This window comes from Amyelois transitella, chromosome 11 (genome assembly GCF_032362555.1).
Source record: "Amyelois transitella isolate CPQ chromosome 11, ilAmyTran1.1, whole genome shotgun sequence".
NCBI classification, from domain to species: domain Eukaryota; kingdom Metazoa; phylum Arthropoda; class Insecta; order Lepidoptera; family Pyralidae; genus Amyelois; species Amyelois transitella.
In genome coordinates, this window is record NC_083514.1 from 11,311,905 (window position 1) to 11,332,865 (window position 20,961).

The 20,961-nt window shown below is 48.3% G+C and overlaps 1 protein-coding gene across 2 annotated transcripts; it reads right to left on the bottom strand.

Annotated features, from left to right (window-relative positions):
* Nucleotides 1-792: 792 nt before the first annotated feature.
* LOC132902241 (fatty acid synthase-like) lies at nt 793-19,587 on the bottom strand. Of its 2 annotated transcripts, none has more exons than XM_060946528.1 (24): nt 19,308-19,587; nt 15,194-15,378; nt 11,820-12,586; nt 11,479-11,709; nt 11,066-11,386; nt 10,605-10,917; nt 9,893-10,315; nt 9,544-9,769; nt 9,215-9,470; nt 8,175-9,128; nt 7,759-8,079; nt 7,379-7,669; nt 6,855-7,064; nt 5,997-6,551; nt 5,726-5,913; nt 5,495-5,643; nt 5,251-5,371; nt 4,862-5,061; nt 4,374-4,571; nt 4,082-4,288; nt 3,528-3,862; nt 2,945-3,175; nt 2,185-2,349; nt 793-1,839 (listed from the first exon to the last, which is right to left on the bottom strand). In XM_060946528.1, exons 2-24 carry the CDS (start codon nt 15,360-15,362, stop codon nt 1,480-1,482), a joined length of 7,191 nt encoding a protein of 2,396 aa, XP_060802511.1. In that variant the 5' UTR covers nt 15,363-15,378; nt 19,308-19,587; the 3' UTR covers nt 793-1,479. The 2 variants fall into 2 exon arrangements, with proteins under 2 accessions (XP_060802511.1, XP_060802512.1); XM_060946529.1 differs by lacking the exon at nt 19,308-19,587 and adding an exon at nt 15,451-15,582.
* Between the last annotated feature and the right edge of the window lie 1,374 nt (nt 19,588-20,961).

The following is a 20,961-nucleotide window of genomic DNA, read 5'->3' on the forward strand; positions in this document are numbered from 1 at the left end:
AGCAATACTTCAGCTGAACGTGTCCTTTCTGTCTTCTCGAGACTTTGGACTCTGTTTACCCCTTAGGTGATAAAGACGTGATTTTATGTATTAATGCGGTGGAAATGAGAGAGTCAAAAATTATGATCGGTGTGAAATTGAGTGGCCGGATAAGAAACAGCGTCAGGGATAAGGGAATATTATGTTGTGAAAGAAAATATAGTAACAGGAATAGAAAAGGGTAGGTATGATAAGAAGGTTTGGTCATGTGGAGAGAAAGAATGAAAGCACGTTGACTAAGCAAATATACAAGGAGAGTGTGGAGGGAAAGGTCGGAGAGGTACCTTGATCAAATTAAGGACGTTCTGGCAAAAGGTCACGTCAGGAGTACCCGAAACCGCTGAACTTGCATGAAGAGAGTTATGAATATGGAATCAGCGAGAGAAGTATGCAGAGATCGTAGCAAGTGGAAAGATGTAGTCTCTGTCCCCTCCGGGCAACACGCGTGATTTTATGTATGTACGTATGCTGTATGTTAACTTTTATACTTATATGAAGTGCCCTGGTTGCTATGTTTCCACCAGAGAATATTAGAAATATTCTGTGGATGTTGCAGGCAGAGGCTGTTTTCAGGCAAACAGACGACCGTTACTGTTTCGTTAATAGTTTCACGTGACCTTTATACTGACATTCCGCAGACTCCCAAAATTTGATATTATGCAGAAACTGTAAAGGTAACTAAAAATCGGATAGTCCGTGGAGGAGATCCTTCATGCAGGGTGTACTCTTAGGAAGAGAAAAAAAACCTTTTTGTAAAAATAATGCACTTTTAATCACAGCGCGCTGACGTTCCGTCAGTAACAAATAAATTACCACAACAACCACACATCGACTACACTACTTCCTGCTACACTACCTCGTGATGTGGAATGTCGGTATCACAGCGCGAGCTCTGCTCGCTAATAAATATATCGTATATGTACAGTATTCGACCCTTTTTTATAACTAAGTTACATATAATATACCCGCGGTACTTAATAGAGAGGCCTTTAGTACTATCTAAAAGAGTATATAAGTAAAAAAATATCTACAGGTAATAAAAGTACAAAATATGAAGACACTAAGTAAGAAAGGCGCGCCCGCGTCGTTGCTACATAGCGCTATGTATGCGACGCGACGCGACGCGACTTGCCGCGCGTTGCAAGTCGCGCCCCGCACCGGGCTCGTCGCGCCAGAGTCTCACCTCACGTGTACGGGCTACACTGCGTACTATTTGTGTATATGATATCATGTCACTAGTATACTCATTATTATTTACTTACATTACTAATAGAAATGTTAGAATACGAAACTCGTAAAAATCTAGCTACTGGAATCTTTTCACATGCACTTCAGATATTTTAACTTCGAGTTTCGTTTTCTAAGTTTACCGAGTCTTTTGTTTGGTCACTATATATTCTATATGGCATGGGCGTCTCTAGTATTGCACTGGATCAGTCGTTAGCGCGCGGCGAGCGTGTCGTTGAGGTGCTGCGCGATGGTGAGCGCCGGCGCGCCCGTCACCACGGAGCGGTGCGTGCCCGGCAGCTGCTGCAGCGACAGCGGGCCCGCGCACAGGGCCCGCAGGCCGTAGTCCTCCCCCACCGTCAGCACGTAGTTGTCGCGAGCGCGGAACAGCGTCACCGGCGCGGAGATGCGCCCGCTCGGCTTGTAGGTGTCGGCGACGGCCAGCTTGCGGTAGAACGAGGCGGCCGCGGCGGCGATGGCGGAGGCCGTGTGCGGCGTTACGCCTTCCAGCTCCGATTGCACTCGGCTCACTCGTGCTTCCCAGTTCGGGAGTTTTTCTAGCTCCGCTGACAGCTGAAACATCACAACAGACATGAGGGATTGAAATTAATATAGTTGTACCTGTATTGAACGTCGGTGGTCGAAACACGATAAGGTGCCAAATTAAACTGCGTGATGTGAATGGACGCACAGATTTAAATCCGTTATTGTTCGATAGTTTCGTGTCCTTACTGATGATTTTACGACGAGCAAAAACATTGTGAGAAAACCTGTACATTTAGGCAACTGGATGATTCAAATGAGAGACACTTCGTGTGAGAGAGACGTGTTAGTTGTTCATCCAGAGCTGACGCCAGGAGGAAGAAGAATGCCGATGCTATATTTCCATCCGGTCTGAGACAGCCACAGCTTCGTTACCTTGGTGAGGTCGCCCTCCTTGAACAGCTGCACGAACACGGCCAGGGCGTCCGCCTCGTCGCTGGCCTTGGTGCGGACGGACGTCTTGCTCTTGCCGAGGTTGGTGTGCATGGCCACGTACGCTGGAGACCCGTCCACCATGAACACGCGGGACTCGCAGCCCTCCTGAATGAGAAACAATGGAACACGTACAGTTCGGTTAAGGACTCGATTGATTAATTAAATTCTGCACAATGAACAATGCAGGGCGTTCTGATAAAAGATCTGGTAAACAGGAGAGTGAATAAAAATCGGCCATGTGCGAGTCTGACTCGCGCATGAAGGGCTCCGTGCCATCATCACGTTTGTCCTAAAACCTGACCAAAAAATTGTTTAATAATTACGTCTTTATAAGAAGCTGTATAGTTACACATGTTTTTATTAAATTGAATTATAAAAAGTTTAGGCGTATACTTGTATAAAAAAAAAAAGAAAAAACACGTTGATTGTTTCCTCGTTACGTATTGGAAACCCTTAATATTTAATTTTTAGCATTTGTGATAATTTTAGCTTTGTAGCTATCACGGTTTACGAGATACTGCCTTGTGACAGACAGACAGTGAGCAGTAGACTGGCTTAGTAATAGGGTCCCGTGATTTATCATACGTTCAATCTTTCTTCATTCTATCACTGAGATTAACCGAAAAGATACAGAAGAAATGATATGACTCTCTGATCGAAATAGGTACCGTATATAAATCTAAGTCAAGAAGGTTTTTACCTTCTCGAGCTGCAGCGCCATCTCGAAGGCGACGCCGGCGCCGAAGGAGTAGCCGAGCAGCGTGTAGGGCGGCGCGGGCTGCACGGAGCGCACGTGCGCCAGGTAGAAGCGCGCCAGCGCCGCCATGTCGGCCAGCGGCGCGCCCGCCGTGCACTGCAGCCCGTACACCGTGCCGCGCACCGCCGCCGCCACCGGCCGCAGCAGGTCCACCACGCCCTCCAGCGGGTGAATCTGGTTACATTTATTGTTGAACTGAGTAAGCGTGGCACGGTACGTTGCTACGTACATTGGAATATTGCACTATTATAAGGATATTTCAGGCGAGAACTGATACGTATAATATAGTAATATAGAATAAAGGACTGAAACAAAAGAAGTGAATGTCGATAGTCGTGTGGTTCCTGGCACTTTTAGGACGACTTTATTTCTTTGTCATCGCTGGGAGGAAGATGATGATGGTGGTGAAATTGTAGACTCTTGTAACTCCCAACATGGACTGTAGCTTGTCCTATATTTGTTGTAAATAATTGAAATTGACGAAAAATACGTAAGCAGAGGTGTTCAATTAAACAATAAATCATACCATGAATACTGGGTGCAGATTGCTCTTGGCGGGCGCGCTGGGCAGCTTGACTAGCACTTGTTTGGGCATCAGCTCTCCCAGCGTGGCGAGCTGCACCAGATCCCCCGGTCCGGGTTCTGGGACTTCTTCCCGGACGGCCGGCGCCGGCGCCGCGCCCGGCTCGCCGCCGGTGAGCTCGCGCAGCTTGGCGAACGTGAGCGTGCGGATCTCCTGCACGCCCAGCACCAGGTCGTAGCTGCGCTCCAGCGTCTGCTTGATCTCCGCGCCCATCAGCGAGTCCATGCCCAGCTCGGCCAAGCTTGCCGAGTCGGAAGTCTTGTTAGGGTTCTTGATGCCTGAGTGAAATTTTTTTATATTTTTATGTTAGCTTTGATGCAATAACATGTTCAGTTTTTTGATATAAAGACGAAGTTGACGGGAGGAAACTCATGGTCACAATATCCAAGAGGACAGGACGAGTGCAGCCAAACTGTTTTATCTAGTAAGAAATACGGAGCAGTACGCAAGAGGTATGAGGCCGACCTTCAAGAATCAATATCGAGGCAGTCTCTTACCGAGAATGTTAGCGACGGCGTGCACGACGTCCTGCTGCGGCTGTTGGCCGGCGCGCCTCTTGTCGGCCAGCACCATGGAGGCCGCCACCGCGTGCGGCCGCGCCAGCAGCGCGCCCAGCGCCTCCATGCACGACGCGATGCGCTGCGGCACCGTGCCGCCCACCACCGCGTCGTCGTTCATGGTCTCCACGATCAGCCCCACCTCGCCTGCCAATGCACACTGTGTTCACAAACGTCTGACATTATAGAGTTGGGGAAGGCGGTTGATCAAGAGACATGGCATGGAGATTACCGATGGCGCCCCACTGCACGGCGAGCGCCGGCAGCCCGTCCGCCTGGCGCTGCTCGCAGACGCGCTCCATGACGGAGTTCGCGAACCCGTAGTTGGTCTGCCCGGGGTTGCCGCGCCCGCACGACACCGACGAGAACGCCACGAAGTAGTCCAGCTCGGGCGCCAGCTCGCGGGTCGCCTGGTCGAGGGCTTTCGTGCCTGTAATCATAAACAAACATCAATTTCTTGTTTCCGTATAGACAAAACAGCACAATTCCAAATTAAACAACAGGCAATTCATACTTCTTCTTCCTGTCGTTAGTCCTGATAACATGCTCACCTCCTCTTTGGAGAAAACCCGTTGTGCCCCGTAACTTTATCCGTCTTGCAAAGAGAACCTTACCCATATTGTATTTTAGTTTCACATCTAGTTGCCTGAATGTGCAGGTTTCCTCACGATGTTGATAGGACATCGTTTTACATTAAAACTAATGTCCTTAAAACTTTACCGTCAACTTTAGGCTTGGCGACGATCTTGAAATCAGCGGGCGTCTGGTTCTCGAGGTAGGCGTCTCGCAGTACGGCGGCCAAGTTGAAAACGCCGCCGACGGGCCCCAGCGCGCCCGCCTCTCGCAGCAGTTGCTTCGCCCCCGCCACCGTCGTCGCGTCAGTCTTTGACACCGCCACAGATACGCCCTCTTCGCGCCATCTTTAAATGCCACATTCAAGAAATATTTTTAAAACCTATAAAGATAAAGGTTTCCTTACTATAAGTAATTACATAAGGCGAAATTAACCATAGTTTGGAACTACTGATGGAATGTGACGAACATTTTAATATCAAACAGTGCAAATGCAATGCAAAATTACATGATAGAAATGACAAAGATAAGTTTACCTCTTGATGCACCAGGCCTGGTAGCCGGTGCGCACGCCGCCGCGCGAGTTGAACAGCAGCTTGGTGGCTCCGCGCTTTATCAGCCACGTGCCCAGTTCCAGCCCGAACCCGCCCAAGCCACCTGAATTGACACAAAACAAATACTTATTTTTTATCGTCTTCAATTTGTTAGTCGGTACGGTACTTGCATACTGTTCGTCGTTTCACATTTTCAGTATACTTACGTAAGCAAGAAACTACTCACCCACTAAGACATAACTCTTGGCAGGATGGAAGTATGTGCGGGGAATGGCAGAGAGCAGCTTGGCGGAGGGGCGCGCGGGCGCGGCGCCGGGCTCCTCGTCGCGCACGCGCAGCACCACCTTGCCGATGTGCTTGCCCGTCGCCATGTACCTGCACACGTCGCAACCTTGTATTATCGTGCTCGTCGTGTCGGCAGACTGTGCCCCGCGCGGACGAGACGCGGCAGCAGTACCTGAAGGCCGCCTCGAGCTGCTGGTCGCCGTACACGGTGGCCGGCAGCGGCCGCACGGCGCCGCTCGCGAGCCCCTCGCTCAGGCAGCGGCACACGGCCGCCTTCTCGGGGTGCTCGCCGCCCGCCTCGAACAGCGCGTCCAGCAGGATGCCGTGGAACGTCGTGTTCTTCAGGAAGATGGACATGCCCTGCGGAACGCAACAACCACTCTCACTCACAATACGATACTGTTCGCCCCCTGCCTCGTATGTCATGTCGATCGCCGACTCACCAGGGGCGTGTTTTCTGAGAGGTCGAGTTTCCCGATCTCGAGGAACCGTCCGCCCTCCGCCAGACAGCGCACCGAGGCCAGCAGTTTGTCTCCCGCCAGCGAGTTGAGCACGAGGTCCACTCCGCGGCCGCGAGTGCGTCGCAGCACGAGCTGCTCGAACGAGATGTCGCGGGAGTTGCCGATGTTGGCGTCTTCCAGCTGCGGGAAGCGCTGGCGGAGGAAGGCCCTCTTGTCGGGCGTGCCCACGGTGGTGAACACCTCGCAGCCCGCGTGCAGAGCGATGGCGATGGCCGCCTGCCCGACGCCGCCCGTGCCCGCATGGATCAGCACGGACTCTCCGCTGCGCATGCGCCCGCGGACTGTCAGCGCGTAGTAGGCCGTAGCGTAGGCGACGGGGACCGTGGCGGCTTCTTCCAGCGTCCACTTGGCGGGCACCTCCCACAGGAAGCCCTTGTCCGCGGCGACAGTAGTGGCCAGCCCGCGGGCCGCCACCATGCCCATCACGCGCTTGCCTGACGAGGAGCGGCCGCTGAATTCCAGGCCCAGTATGCATTCCTGTCGTATAACAATAACAACGGGTTTTTAATTATAATATGCCCTGGTTCCCACCACCAATAGAAAAAAAAATAAGACCACTATCTCTGTCCCATGAATGTCGTAAAAGGCGACTAAAGGATAGGCTTGTAAAGTTGGGATTCTTCTTTTAGGCGATGGGCTACTTTGAATCTCAATTCTATTATGAAGCCAAACAACAGCTGAACGTGGCTTATCAGTCTATTCAAAACTGGCTCTTGCGCTGTCTACCCCCAAGGGATATAGATGTGATTATGTGTATGTATGTTGGCACATGATAGTTACCTGTCCGGCGAGGTTGCCGGGCAGCGCGTCGGGCGGCAGCTTGCCGGTGGCCAGCATGACGTCGCGGAAGTTGAGCGGCGCGTAGTACACGTGGCACAGCTCGGAGCCCGGCCCCCGCTGCTGCTCGCCCGCGAACCGCAGCGGGCTCTCTATCCAGCGCAGCGAGGACAAGTCGCCGCGAGCTAACGTGTTGACGTAGGCGTGCTCCACCTGCCAATCACATAACTTATAGTAAACTTTACTGGCTTTTACCCGGGAATTTAAAGTCATCTACAAAAGAGTACTTGTTTTTCGCAAATTCCTCGGTATTATAGTTTTAACCGGGATAAAAGATAATAAGATAGATAGTATCCCTTTACTGCACATAATATAATTAAAGCAGTAAATGTACCTCTACCGTGTGTTCTTCTCCAGAGATATACGCCAAATTTCAACGTTACTTTTACGCATTTTAATATTAGTTGGAATTGGGATACTTATGCTCTAGAAATCTATAAAATTATTTAACTCTAAATTTGGGCTACCTGTAGCTGAGGTTCGGTGGAGTCATTGAGTAGCAGATGTCGGTAGCTGCCCCAGACATTAGCGCGCAGCACATTGGACACGAGGTCCTTGTCCCGCTGCGCGCTGTAAGCGGGCGCGGTGACGGCGTGGGCGGCGCCCGGCAACAGGAACGCGCGCACGGCGCCGCCGCCGGGCTCGCCGCGCAGGCACGTGCTCAGCCCCAGCACGCCGCTGCTGGCCGCGCGCGACACCACGTAGATGCGCATGTCTTCGCTCTCAGCGCGCTTCATCGCCTCGCGCAGGGGCTCCACCTTCAGTTACAACAAAAAATGTTGGGCCATCAAAACCTGAGTTGATGATTACTGAGTTGACTCATTCCAAATCTGTTTCGAGTACCTACCCAATTGTACTCGTCGTCTTCTCCGATCTCGATGACGACCTGTTCCTTAGGAAGCGTGACTTTGCGGCGCAACATGATATAGTCGCAGGTGGCGGTGACCTGACGGGAGACGAGCACGAGGCCGGCGCGCGCCAGCATGTCGGCGGCGGCGCGGTCGTCCAGGGCGCCGTGCGGCTCCTCCAGCAGCAGCATGCCGCCAGCGCCGAGCGCGGCCACCAGGTTACCGAGCACGGCGGCGCCGTGCCGCGATAACACGTCCGTCGCCAGCACCAGGTGGCAGTCGCTGTCTGGAGCCGCTTCTAAACTATTTTTCGATGTCACCTATTCGGAAATTGGTAAAATAAGCTTTTACTTGTACATTCCAAAAATTTATTGAAATAAATGGAGGTATAAGAGCCGCCGCATTCACTACATACCTTAACCCCATATTCCTGCAATGCTGCGTTGTACGCTGCCGTATTGGTTCCAGCGGCCACGCTCGCCTCCACGCGCACCTGCGGCTCGGCCTCCAGCGCTTGCACGGCCAGCGGGGTCAACAACCCCTCCGCCGGCCGCTCCAAGGCTGCCTCGGTTAGCTTCAGTCGTAACGTGCCCGCGTTCTCGAGCAAAATTTGAAGGCTCACAGTCAGTGCGTCCCGTTTCGAGCGCGAGGTGTCTTCCGTGCCGATGTTCGCGTTGTCGTACGGCAGGAACACGTACTTCTCCAGTTTGGGTGGCGCCTGCGGGTTGATGCGGCGCGGGGCGAGGCTCGTCTTGACGCCGCGCAACTCGATGCCGCCGCAGACGGTGATGTCGGTGTCCTTGCAGCGGCGCACCGCCAGCGCCGGCGCGGCGGGGTCGGCCGCGGCCAGCGCCGCCTGCTGCGCCGCCGGGTCTATCAGCACGCGCTGGATGCGTGTCGGCAAGCAGAGCTCGCGAGTCTGCTTACTAATGATGCCGAACTGAAGAAGGGTATCCATAAAGGGGATCCAGTTGCCTTTCCAGAATAACTCGCCGTCTGTGCCTCGTGCGTCAGAGATTTTAATACCCCGGAAGAGATCTTTGTAGTTATATCCGCGCAGTCTCAATTCTTTGTAAACGTCTTGCGGCGTAAGCGGGAGCAGGTCGGGCTCGTCGGCCGCCTTTGGGATATCTGAATTCAGCCACTCTTTCGCCGGTTCATTTGCGAGCCGCACTCTCCCGGTGACGGCGACGCTGCCGCCCTCGCACACGTCGAACTCGCCGGTGCCGTCCAGGATGTTGACGAGGAAGCGCACTGGCGTCTCTCTGTTGATGATAGTGGCGCGCTTTAAGCTCATGTCTTCGATAACTATTGCGGTTTCTTCGATTTTTTTGTTATGTAATTTAGCTACCGTTCTCCAAACAAGGTTCTGCAAAATAAGATTATGTATTAATATAAAAAGATGTAAAGCATTATTTTGTAAGCATCATTTCCTATTAAAAAGGCGACACTCACGATGTAGCCGGTGGCAGGGAACAGCACGCGCCCGTCAATTTCGTGTCCGGCGAGGTAGGCGTCCTCGGCGCGGTTCAGGTCGAACTCGAACACGCTCTCCCCCGTGCGCTGGTTGTTGCCGAAGTGCGCCACGCTCCACTCGGTGGAGTGGTCCCACAGGACGCTGGAGGCCAGCCCCGGCGTGCCGCGGGAGACGGGGAACTCCACGCGCTCGTACAGCTGCCCCACGCGAGGCTGCCCGCCGGCCGCGTAGATCCTGCACAGAACGACAGCACGGGTGAGCCGCGGGCACGAGACGCAGACCGACGAGCCGGCGGAGCGGCACTCACTTGCCGATGCTGGCGAGCAGATGCAGCGCGGCGTCGGGCGCGTCCTTGCGCACGAGCGCCACGTGCGCGGCCGGCGCCGGCAGCGCGCGCTTCAGCACGGCCTGCAGCAGCGCGTGCGGCGCCACCTCCAGCAGCAGCGCGCGCTCCGGCAGCGCCCGCAGCGCCGTCGCGAACCGCACCGGCGACAGCAGGTTGTTCACGTGGTACTCCGCGTTGCTCAGCTTCGCTGCGGAATTCATAACGTCAAATAGAATAATTCGCACTCAGAAAATGTTTCACGTTTCTTATGAAATCTTTAGTCGGAATTGTATTTTGGAAAAAAAATTAGATTAGATGTTTCAACACTTACCAATTTCCGAGTCCCATTTGTCTTGCGGCAACGATGACGAGATCCACTTCGCCGACCTCGGTTTCGGGTTGGGAATGACCGTTTCGAGACGTTTCCGAAGGAGCGGTGCCGCGGCCGCGATGTATTTACTGTGGAAGGCCACGCCGCTGCTATTGACGCGACGAGCGAACACTCCCTCAGATGATAATGACGCAACGAATTTCTCAATGGATTCGACAGGACCGGATACTGTAACACTGTCGTTGGCGTTGTGACAAGCTGGAACGATTTCCGGCGGGCAGCGCTCCTCGCACTGCTCCCACGTGAGCCCCACGGCTGCCATGGCGCCCGGAGCTAGCTTGGCGTCTACGATACTTCGTCCTCTCCAGTAGGCTGCGAGCACCGCTTGTTCTGCTGTTAAAGTCTCGTCCGCATATGCACAACCTGAAATTACACAAGAATATGTATATATCACACACATACACTGACTGGCTGTCTACAAAGGTGTTAGACAGGAATGTTTTGCGTCACCATGCCTGTTCAATATTCTTAATATGAATCTCAATTCTATCAGTAAGCCAAACAGCTGATCTGAGTGGCCTATCAGTATTTTCAAGACTGCTGGCTCTGTCTACCACGCAAGGGATAGACGTGACTATGAATGTTATCAGAATAATATCAACCGTTCACTTCACAAGATTTTAACCTTAAACAGATAAAACTCCTCACAAACCTAATTCTCCGACGGAGTGTCCAACAATGCCATCTGGCCGCAGCCCGACCGCGCGCAATACATCTACAAGCGCCACCTGCACGGCGGCAATGGAAACGAAGGAGTTGATGACTTCCTCGAAGGCCTTTTCGGGCGCCTCTGTCAAGATGTGGACGAGGTCTACATCATGAGGACGCAGAGCGGCGGCCGCGCGCGCGATGGTGGCCGCGAACGCGGGCAGGCGCATGAGGTCGCGCGCCATGCCCGCCCACTGCGACCCCATGCCGGAGAACACGAACCACAGCGGGCGCCTCTCGCCGCTGCCCTCTGTCTCCTGTTCGCAGGCATGACCACTTTATTTATTTACTTTTTGGGAAGTCTTGTCATTAATTAATTTCACAAGAAAAATTATGTTAATAAAAAGAGCGATATATTGTAACATTGTGGGAAGATGGGAAAAACTCATCATCAAGGTAACTCACCACGATCTCTTCGACCGGAGTATCAGTAAGAATGGAGTATCCCCTGAACGAGTGCCCGGGAATATTTTGCGCGTGCACGGCGTCCATCAGGGCGTGGAGCTCGGCGTCGTCGCGGTGAGCCGCAGCCTGCCGCAACAAGGCCGTCACGGCCTCCTCCGTGCGGCCCGACGCGACCACGACGCGCGGCAACGCCCCGCTGTGCGTCACTCTCGGCCGCTTGCTGCGTTCTGATTCCAGGATGATGTGCGCGTTGGCTCCACCGAAACCGAACGAGTTCACTGCCACGAGCCCGCCATCCCATGGTGTGTTAGTGTCTACCACCTGAATACAAATAAACAATTTATTAGTAAATATTCTTCTCAGTTGCTCTTACGCTTGATATTAAAACGATTATAGATAATATTAGTTTATACCTTTATTCTTCCGTCATTTAAAGCAGGAATGTCACGGTTGGGAGACTTGAAGTGCAAATTTCCGGGGATGACTCCACGCTCCATCGCGATAAGAACTTTAGCGATAGAGCACAGCCCCGAGGCGGGCTCCGAGTGGCCCATGTTGGACTTCACCGATCCCAGCAGTAGAGGCGTTTTGCGGTCCTTGCAGAAAAGGTCTGCTATGGCGTTTACTTCCTGGGGATCGCCCACCTAGAAGATTTTTTATTTTTATTTTAGACTTAAAGTGTAACAAAAAAAGAAAAGTTGCTAAAAAAACACCACGAGCGGAATTAATAAACGAAAATGTCCATGAGCTTTACCTTAGTTCCGGTGCCATGAGCCTCCACATATGCAACGTCTTGTGGTCGCAAGCGAGCCTCCGCGAAAGTTTCCTCCGCAAGCCGCTTCTGCATGGCGCCCGTGGGGAACGTAATGCCTTGCTCCTTGTAGCCGTCTGTGTTCATTCGAGCGCCACGGACTGTGGCGTATATTCTCCTAGCGTCAGCTCGTTTTTGTAGAAGCACCACTACCGTCGCTTCTGACCTGACGTAACCTCGTCCTTCCGCATCGAACGCCGCGCAGCGACCCTCCGGGGACAGCATGCTCAACCGGTGGAAGTTGAGGGAGTTGCCGGGCTTGAGACACAAGTTGGCGCCGGCGACCACGGCGGCGTCACAGTGCCCCGCGCGCATGGCGGCCACCGCCTGCGACAGCGCGAACATGGAGCTGGAGCACGCCGTGTCGATGGCGTACGACGGCCCCTTCAGGTCGAACGTGTACGAGATGCGGTTCGGGAACATGGCGCGGCAGCACCCGGTGAGCGCGTAGCCATTGATCTTGTCAGGGTCGAGCGTCCACATCTCGTCGGTCTCGGAGTTGGACACGCCGACGTAAACCCCGGTGCGCGATCCTCGCAGTTCCGCGGGGTTGAGGCCGGCGTCGACGATGGCCTCGTGCGTCAGCTCCAGCAGCAGCCTCAGCTGAGGGTCCATCAGATGCGCCTGTTTGGCGTGGACGCCGAAGAATGTGGCATCGAAATGCGCCAAATCTTTGAGCTTCCCATTGCGCTCTGGTAGCCCATGGAGACCTGTTTGGGGGCACAAACATTATTTATTTATAGGCTACATACGTATCACAATTATATAAACGGAAAATAATATTGGTAATCAGAATAGTGTATTGGATGATGTTATTGTTTTTTATTCGTATTTATTAAAACATCACCAAACATAAAAAGCAATAGATTGATTATCTTGCGGCTGAAGTGACGTAACCTTCGCCATTATCACGGTCAATGCCGGCGCGAGACGAAATTACTCCGAGCTCATAAACATTGAACATGATGCAAGCCGGTGCTCAAATTGTATGACGTAAAAATCTATTTACTGCTTCGTGAATTCTTGTTTTGGAAGAATATTTTATCCTGTTACATATTGATAATGTGACACAAAAGCATGAATACTACAAGTCAATTATTAAATAATTGACTTGTAGTATTCATGCTTTTGGCGAATATTAAGATAAGATCCGAACCATCGGTACCAAGCAATAAAGTGGGAAAATCTTAATAATGATTGGTCCATATAATCATAACAAAATCGCTTCCGGTCTGTCCCGATGTCGTCTGTATATATGCATCTTTGCATGGATCTTTATAACTACAAAATGGATATTGATTTATTTTTTTAATAGATAGAGTGATTACTTAAGAGTAAGGTTTATATATACTGGGCGGCTAGTTATAAATATTGCCCAAAATTCTTTTTAATGCTGCTTATACTTTCATTGGTTCTAATTTCTGTATTAAAACATTTGCTATGATAAGTTCCAGGTAGTTGAGATAAGGAAAGCTGTAGGTTTGTGATTGTGCGTACGCGCACGTCTTTACAGACGCGCCGGCGCCGCGCGGGGAGTGGTCGCCGACATCGCGCCACCTCGCGCCACTCCTGTAACGGTGCTCGCCGTCCATTGATCGTCATTGTGAATCACTGTACGCATTCAGCGTTTGATCAATTTGATCATCACACGAACCTCGCTGGGAAAATATATAAAGTCGCTTCGTTGTTTCTCGTCTTGCGAAATTGTTTGGCACGGGTTCGCAACGTTTAACTTGCAACATCTCTCTCTCATCGTTGCGTGTTTCCAGTTGCATTACACCCTCCATTCTGCTTTGTGGCCTGGGGTCCGCTCGCCTTCATTTATATGCCTTCAGTCTACTTTGACTGGTCTGCAACGTCTTCAAGACCTTTAGCAGGCATATTATCTTTAACGATGTCAAGCCAGGCATTTTTAGCCTGACACCTGTTAGTTAGTTGGTTGGTCTTTTCTTATGGTTCAGGGCCCCTCTCGTTTCGCAATTCTAATTATAAACTACGCGTATTTATACTTCTATGATAAAATCATTACTTGGCTAGTAGACACACCTACGTCCCAACCCGAGCGACCTTTGAAAGACTGCGTAAAATCGATACTAGGTTCAATGCCATTTACCTAGTATGGTCCGCCATAGTTAGATAAACTTACGTATAGACAACAATATAACTTACCCTGACAAAACGCATCAGACAATATTCTTGGTCTTGAAACAAATTGGTACTTAACCCGATGTAAAAAAAAACGATGAGGTGAAGGTGAAGCTATTAACTCTATGCTTACTTTGCTAATTACTTTGTATTTTTTATATGATTATCATTTTATAACCCGATTTTTATTGACACTTCGCAAAGGGATGATCTTTTTGCGAAGTGTCAATAAAATCTGATTAAATATAAAATTACTTCCAAGTTGTATGCATAAAAGGATAACGAATAGACAATAGATAAATATACTAGACATATTACACAGATTGGGGCAGCCCCAAAGTTCGAGACTTGTGTTATGGGATACTAACTCAACGATTAATTTTATAATCAAAACATCATCTGACTGACCTCCGCAACCGTTGGAGGGGAACTTAATCCATATTGGATTATGGATACATATCCACTTGCTTCACGACGTTTAGATTCCCTCACGACTTTTGCCCACACCGTAAGAGCATGGGCTAGCGATCAAATTATTGTACTTTGATTCGGGCATCTTAGTCTACCGCCGCTCTAGCCGTCCAGGTGTGGTGATTGTCGCATAAGAACTGTACACGCCACCTGTATGAGCTTCGAGAACATGCGCACGCGATCACAGTGCCGCAGCAGTTGCGGCCGCGCGCGTCGCCGTGCTGGAGTACCGACCGCAAACACGGCTACTGCACGCGACGCATCGCTTCCGAGTTTCCCGCGAATGCCCGCAATTGCTGCGTAGATGCACGCGCCCAATGACTTCGTAATCACGTAACGATAATTTTCCTATATTTGTTTATAGGAAAAATGTTGATTTAATTTCAAAGTAATTTTGGCCACCTATCTATTGTTTTTAAAAATTCTGTAATTGTTTCATGAATCCATAAAAATATATTTTATTTTGGGATATTTACATATACTCACGTCTTTATTCTTTGTTGGGGTAGACAGAGCCAACAGCCTTGAAAAGGCTGAAAGGCCACGTGCAGGTGTATGGCTTAACGATAGAATCGAGATTCAAATAGTGACAGGTTGGTAGCCCATCACAGCCAATAAGAAAAGTCTCATGTTTATTTGTCCTTTCCTTAGTCGTCATGTCACTTTTGTATGCTAAAGGGTCACTTAGATTTTGTAGGTACCTTTTGGCCAGCGGCGGTCGTCGGCGGTGACCATGTCGACGCCCCCGAACAGGTTGGCGGCGAACTCCTCGATGCTGTCGGACTCCGGCAGCCGGCCCGACAGCCCCGTCATCACGATGTCATCCTCCGGCCTCGCGCCGTTCAATCCGTTCACAGTGGGGGCCGGCATGTTGTCACTTCAGTGTCTGTAATTTAAATCTCGCCTGTATTTCTAGATTTTTTTAGTCTTGTTAACAGTGTATCGTTTTCTAGCTTACCTCGATTGATTATTAATTGAGGTTAAAATCTGCAAAAGTTTTGTTTGACACGCTAAGTTCGCACAATAGAGGAGAGTCGCGCGACCGCGAGTGATGTGTGATGGCGAGGTGTTCGCGGACGAGCGCGGGACGCGAGTGCTGCAGCGGTAAGCGCGACAGCGGTTAAAAGGGTGAGAAGCGATAGCAGGGTCGCGGCCCGGCCCGGACGACACGTTTCCACGAGACCCCGGCCACGGCTTATCATGCCACAAGGACGAACAAGGTCGAGTTGTCTTCCTTCTGGTTCCGAACGAACGTCCGGACACGGGCCGCGGAAAGTGCGCCGAAGTCGCTCACCACCATCAGCTTATCGCAGGAGGAATACGTAGTAAGCTGCGTCCGATTTGACCTCCACGATTATCGGTGTGAAATCGATTCAGTGACCTCATAATGAATAACGCAAGAATACCTATAATCTGCGCATCTCTCGCCATTCTTGCGAGAGGCCGCCGCGAGCCGCTCTGTGCCGCACAATGGCGTCTTTGTGCGCCAATTAGAGCGATTGACCGAGAGATCATTTTGCACTAGTCTGCCATCTTCCGGTCTAAGCGAATTATGTATTTGTAGTACCAAGTACTCGGTAAGTACTTGCTCTTTACCAGCAATTTGGTACGCAGTTAACTGGTTTGTCGACGCTATGGTGCTTTGTAGTAGGTACTGATACTGTTGTCACGATGAAAACCGATTCCGACTCGAAAGTCCGCAACTACTGTTTTCATTTCAGTTAAATTTTTACTTGTACATTTATTATTTATTCATAATTTTCGGGAGACTTACAGATAAGTTACAAAAAAGGATAGAAATTAGAAAAAACAACAAAAATCTAATTAAGTCTCCACAGGTGGAATGTTCGTGTATTTTAGTCTAACTTAAAGTTCTGTTACAGTTACTGAGCCACGACAACGCGTAACTGGGTCGGCTACTGCACATCATTCCTGCGGGTCTCATTCATAATACAATACATCCAAAACCGTAACATTTAAAATCAGATGCCTTTGTCGATCCTGTCTATGGATAACAAGATTTCACGGCAACCCTAAATGAGGCTTGGTGTCTTGTCTTATCATCGGCATACAATTCTCACAGGTCTATAGTTTCTGTAAATGAATCCATAGATCAATCTAACGTTAAAAGTCCAATACTGACTAAATAATGGCCGTAACGCCAGAAGATTGGAAATAAATGTAAATATACACACCTACACGCTTACGACTAAGGGAGTATGAATGTGTGCGAGTTGTTAGATCAAAATATCTACACAACAAATAAAATGTGCCGCCGCCACAGTCCCTATCAAACGGGAAGCCTTACAATAGTTGCAACAACATTGTCTCCACTCGAAGTGCGCAGTCTCCTACACTTTTTTGCGTAAAATGTAGAAATTAACGCGAAACATATGCAAATGTTACTGGTTTAACAATTTAAACATGGTAAAAACATGGAAAACGTGGAGTAGGGCGAATGGCTGTCACACGTGATATGTAAGTTAAAAACGTGCCTCCTGAAGGCCTTGTTGCAGAATATTTTGTATGAATTAATACTTGGTTCGCAACAATAAAAAAATTATCTTCGATCTTAAGGGATAACTACATCAACATATGCTACACAGAAATGTCTACTCATCTCAGCAACGAGTCCTATTGCAGGGGTCCCAGAGCACGCTATGCCCCTGCAATAAGAAACTACCCTCTAACAGCCAGATATTGGGAAAGTTGTGTTGTTGTCGTTGTCTCTAAGGAACTTTGGGTCTCTTTTTTGAAATACGTGTTAATTGCATCAGATTCATAAAATTCGTATCAGACTTTAAAATGTTTCTGAAACAACTAGGTCATTTATCTTCTTGACAAAATTCTTTTAGCTAGATCAAATTGTGACCATCCAAATAAAATGGGTCAAGAGTTTTAACATATAATCTTTATATCGATTCCTCCTCCGTAGAGACATGAGGACATAATCAGTACAAGGTAGGATGGTAATGATCTCTTCTAGTATTTGTATTAATGTTTTAAAGAATATTGAAATGAAAAGCGTTCTTTCGCGTTTCGTAGTATAAATACTAGCACAATATGTAGGTACTTTGTGTAGAGTTAATTTACGTCATATAAAGAGTTTGTTTAGTAATAAGATTCCAATGTTTGCTTTCTTGTAGTGACTTAAAACACGTAATATGAAACAATAATGGTTTTCGTACCAGGATTCGCCATGCTTTGGTAAGTACGCGAATTTAATTTAACTCTTTCGCGCCTATTCAAATTAATATTGACAGGGTGATACCTCGTGCCTTTTATCGTCATTGCACAGGCTACTCAACTTTAGCCAACAATGCAATTAAAAGATTTTTTTGGCGATAGAATGTACATATCTATACATATAATAAAACACACTTAAAAGCAAAAATATTTTCTTGAATTTCTTGTCTGTCTGTCTGTATATATGATCACGATTATCTCCGAAAGTGCGGAACCGATTTACTTAAAACTTTCACCAATTTTCACCGATTAACTCAGAAAAACATTTAAAATTTGTTTCATCAAAATCGGTTCGCAAAAAAAAAAGTTATCGACATTTGAATGAACTCAAGGCATGAGTTTGCCTGCAAATAAGTTACGAAATTTAAAATTCAAAGTCATTTATCATTGCACGACAGCATAATACCTATAATATATAAATATAAGTGAAAATCAGTTTGATAATAAAGTATTCTGATTTTGCCGCACACAACATGCGTAATTCTCACGTAAAAGATTTTTGGTTTGTTAGTCTACTTTACTACCGTATGGTTCCCGGCTCCAATACAAAAAAGAATAGGACCAACTGGACCAATCCATCTCTTTCCCATAGATGTCGTAAAAGGCGACTAAGGGATAGGCTTAAAAACTTGGAATTTTTTTTAGGGGATGGGCGAGCAACCTATCACTGTTTGAATCTCAATTCTATCATTAAGCCAAATAGCTGAACGTGGCCATTCAGTTTTGTCATGCCTGTTGGCTCTGTCTACACCGCAAGGGATATTTACGTGACCATATGTATGTATGTAGTCTACTTTTATTTTGACACCACCGCAACGGCCTCGATGGTACTATGGTTGGCGCGTGAGACTGTGAAGTTGGCGGTCCAAGTTCAAGCCCCAACAAAAAAAAAGATATTTTTTTTTAAATACTTTTTCCGATATTTGTCCGTTGAATTGGACAATGTTAGGTCTGTTGATTGATGAGGTGACAATAGGAAGTAGCGCATAAGTACATAATGTAGCGCGGTATTTGTGTAGCACGCTCGCGTGACATGATCTGTTGTGTCAGGAACAACGTCTTGCGGCCGGCGGGCTCCGACCACCGACCGCCGCCGCCGACCGCCGCGACGCTATTCGTCGCAGGTATTGACGGACCGCAGTAAATTTGCATCCGTTTTCTAATGTTTCAAATATGTATAATCATTTTAATAATATTCATTTATATAAAATTTGCTCGTTAATGTTTGTACCTATATCTTGCGCCTATATTACTCTTCTTAAACTACAAGCTTTGCCTTATATTAACGTCCTTTAAGACAAGAAAATTTATTTTATAAAAATAAAGAATATTAGTAGGTACCTACCTAACTGATAATTATTCGATTCTTACTGATATAATGGCAGGTATCACAAAGCTGCATAAGCGTATGAACTATATTATAATATAGTTTGCATAAACTTTGTAAAACTTTGGTACGGTTGATAGGTACCTACTTACGCAAAAATTTCATACTGCTCGTGGAACTTAAAAATTAGAAAATGAAATAAATTGCTGACATTAGTCGTTAAAATAAAATAATAAACTTACGTCAATATAAAATGCAATCCGCAAGTCAATGTAATAACCGTTGATGCACTGCAGCTGGTGTCCAGCCGGGAATCAGATTTGTTCGCGAAAAGTATCGGACAAGTTTTTTGACCCAAATACGAAGTAGTTAAGCACTCTCAGTGGTCTAATAGTGATGATGGAATCGTAACATAGAACGTCGTAATAGTATGGGTTCGCGATATCGACCGGCGAAATGTATAAGCTGCGAGCGTGGAGCCGCGGGCTGGTGAGTGTCGCGACTGCGGCCGGCCGTCGATCCTGTCGCGATATCTAGCTCGGGGTTTGTCCGTGGCGCGGGGCGCGGCGTTGCCATGGTGCGAGATCAGGCCACGTGCACGCGGCCAATGGCAGCGGGCGCACGCCGCGCCGCCGTGCGCCGCCGCTCCGGCCGCCGCCCGCCGGCCGCGGCTCGGACAAAGCTCGTCTTGCACTTGCAAATCTAGTGCATACTATCACATCGCAATCGATTGACTATTCGAAGGTACCGTTTTTCGTGAGCTTCTCAGATTAGAACCTAGACCCAGCGTGCATTGACTTCGTAACGCAAAAAACAAAAAAGTTGTCTTTCGATACTCCATACCACAATCATACCTTACTTGCACTTACCAAATGAATATCCCGATGTTGTAAGCGTTTACTTAATCATTATTTGCCTTGGTGTAAACCGTCTAATTTACAATTTGTCCACAGTTTATAAAACTAACATAGATACATATATGTAATCATGTCTAGGTATATCCCTTGCTGGGTAGACAGAACCAACAGTCGTGAAAAGGGTTAAAGGGCTACGTTCAGCTGTTTGGCTTAATGATATAATGAAATTCAATTCAAAAGAAAATAGTGACAGGTTGCTTTTCCTAAATCTGTTTAGCGTATCGACTATTCCGCCCAGTTATTCTGATCGGATCTGAAATATTCATAATTTTAATACATCTCACATAGTTACTGACTTTCTCTTTGATCGTTAGAAAAAGGTTTATCCTACTTTTGCATCTTTCGTCACAACTCTACATACATATGTTTTGTTCCAGTTCTCGGTTTTGTTTAAAATTTGTAACGAATAGTGCCCCCTGTTTCGGTCGCCCGGGAACATTGTATTTAAGTAAAGACTTCAAAACATGCTAACGAAACATCAAACTCTTTGTTTTTATTCGTTTCTAATTGCGGATTGCCATGTACCTCGCACGCAGCGGGTTATCAGCGCACGCAGTTTACTGTTATCTCACAAGACGAGCACATGGGCCACAGAGTACATCTGTATTTCCTTCATGAATATGACACAATGTTAGTGTGGCGTAGGTAGTAATGTGGAGTAGTGGCGTGCTCGCTGGCTGGTCGCGGCGTTGGCCGGCTGCATACAATCACATGCGACATAAACAATCGTGCTAATTTATAAGAAAATTAAATTATCTCAAACAACAAGTCGTGTACTTTCGACGACTTACGACTTTAAACTTAACTAAACCGGAAAAGTAACCTTATGAAATTTTCAGTGATCATGATATCTAAATTACTGATTGATAATAAAATTCTTATAACTTACGGCTGACTTGTAAACAAACTTGTCACTAACTTTCGCCCGCAACTACACCCTTTGTCCTTCGCCGAACTCCATCGCATATTTTAGTTAGTT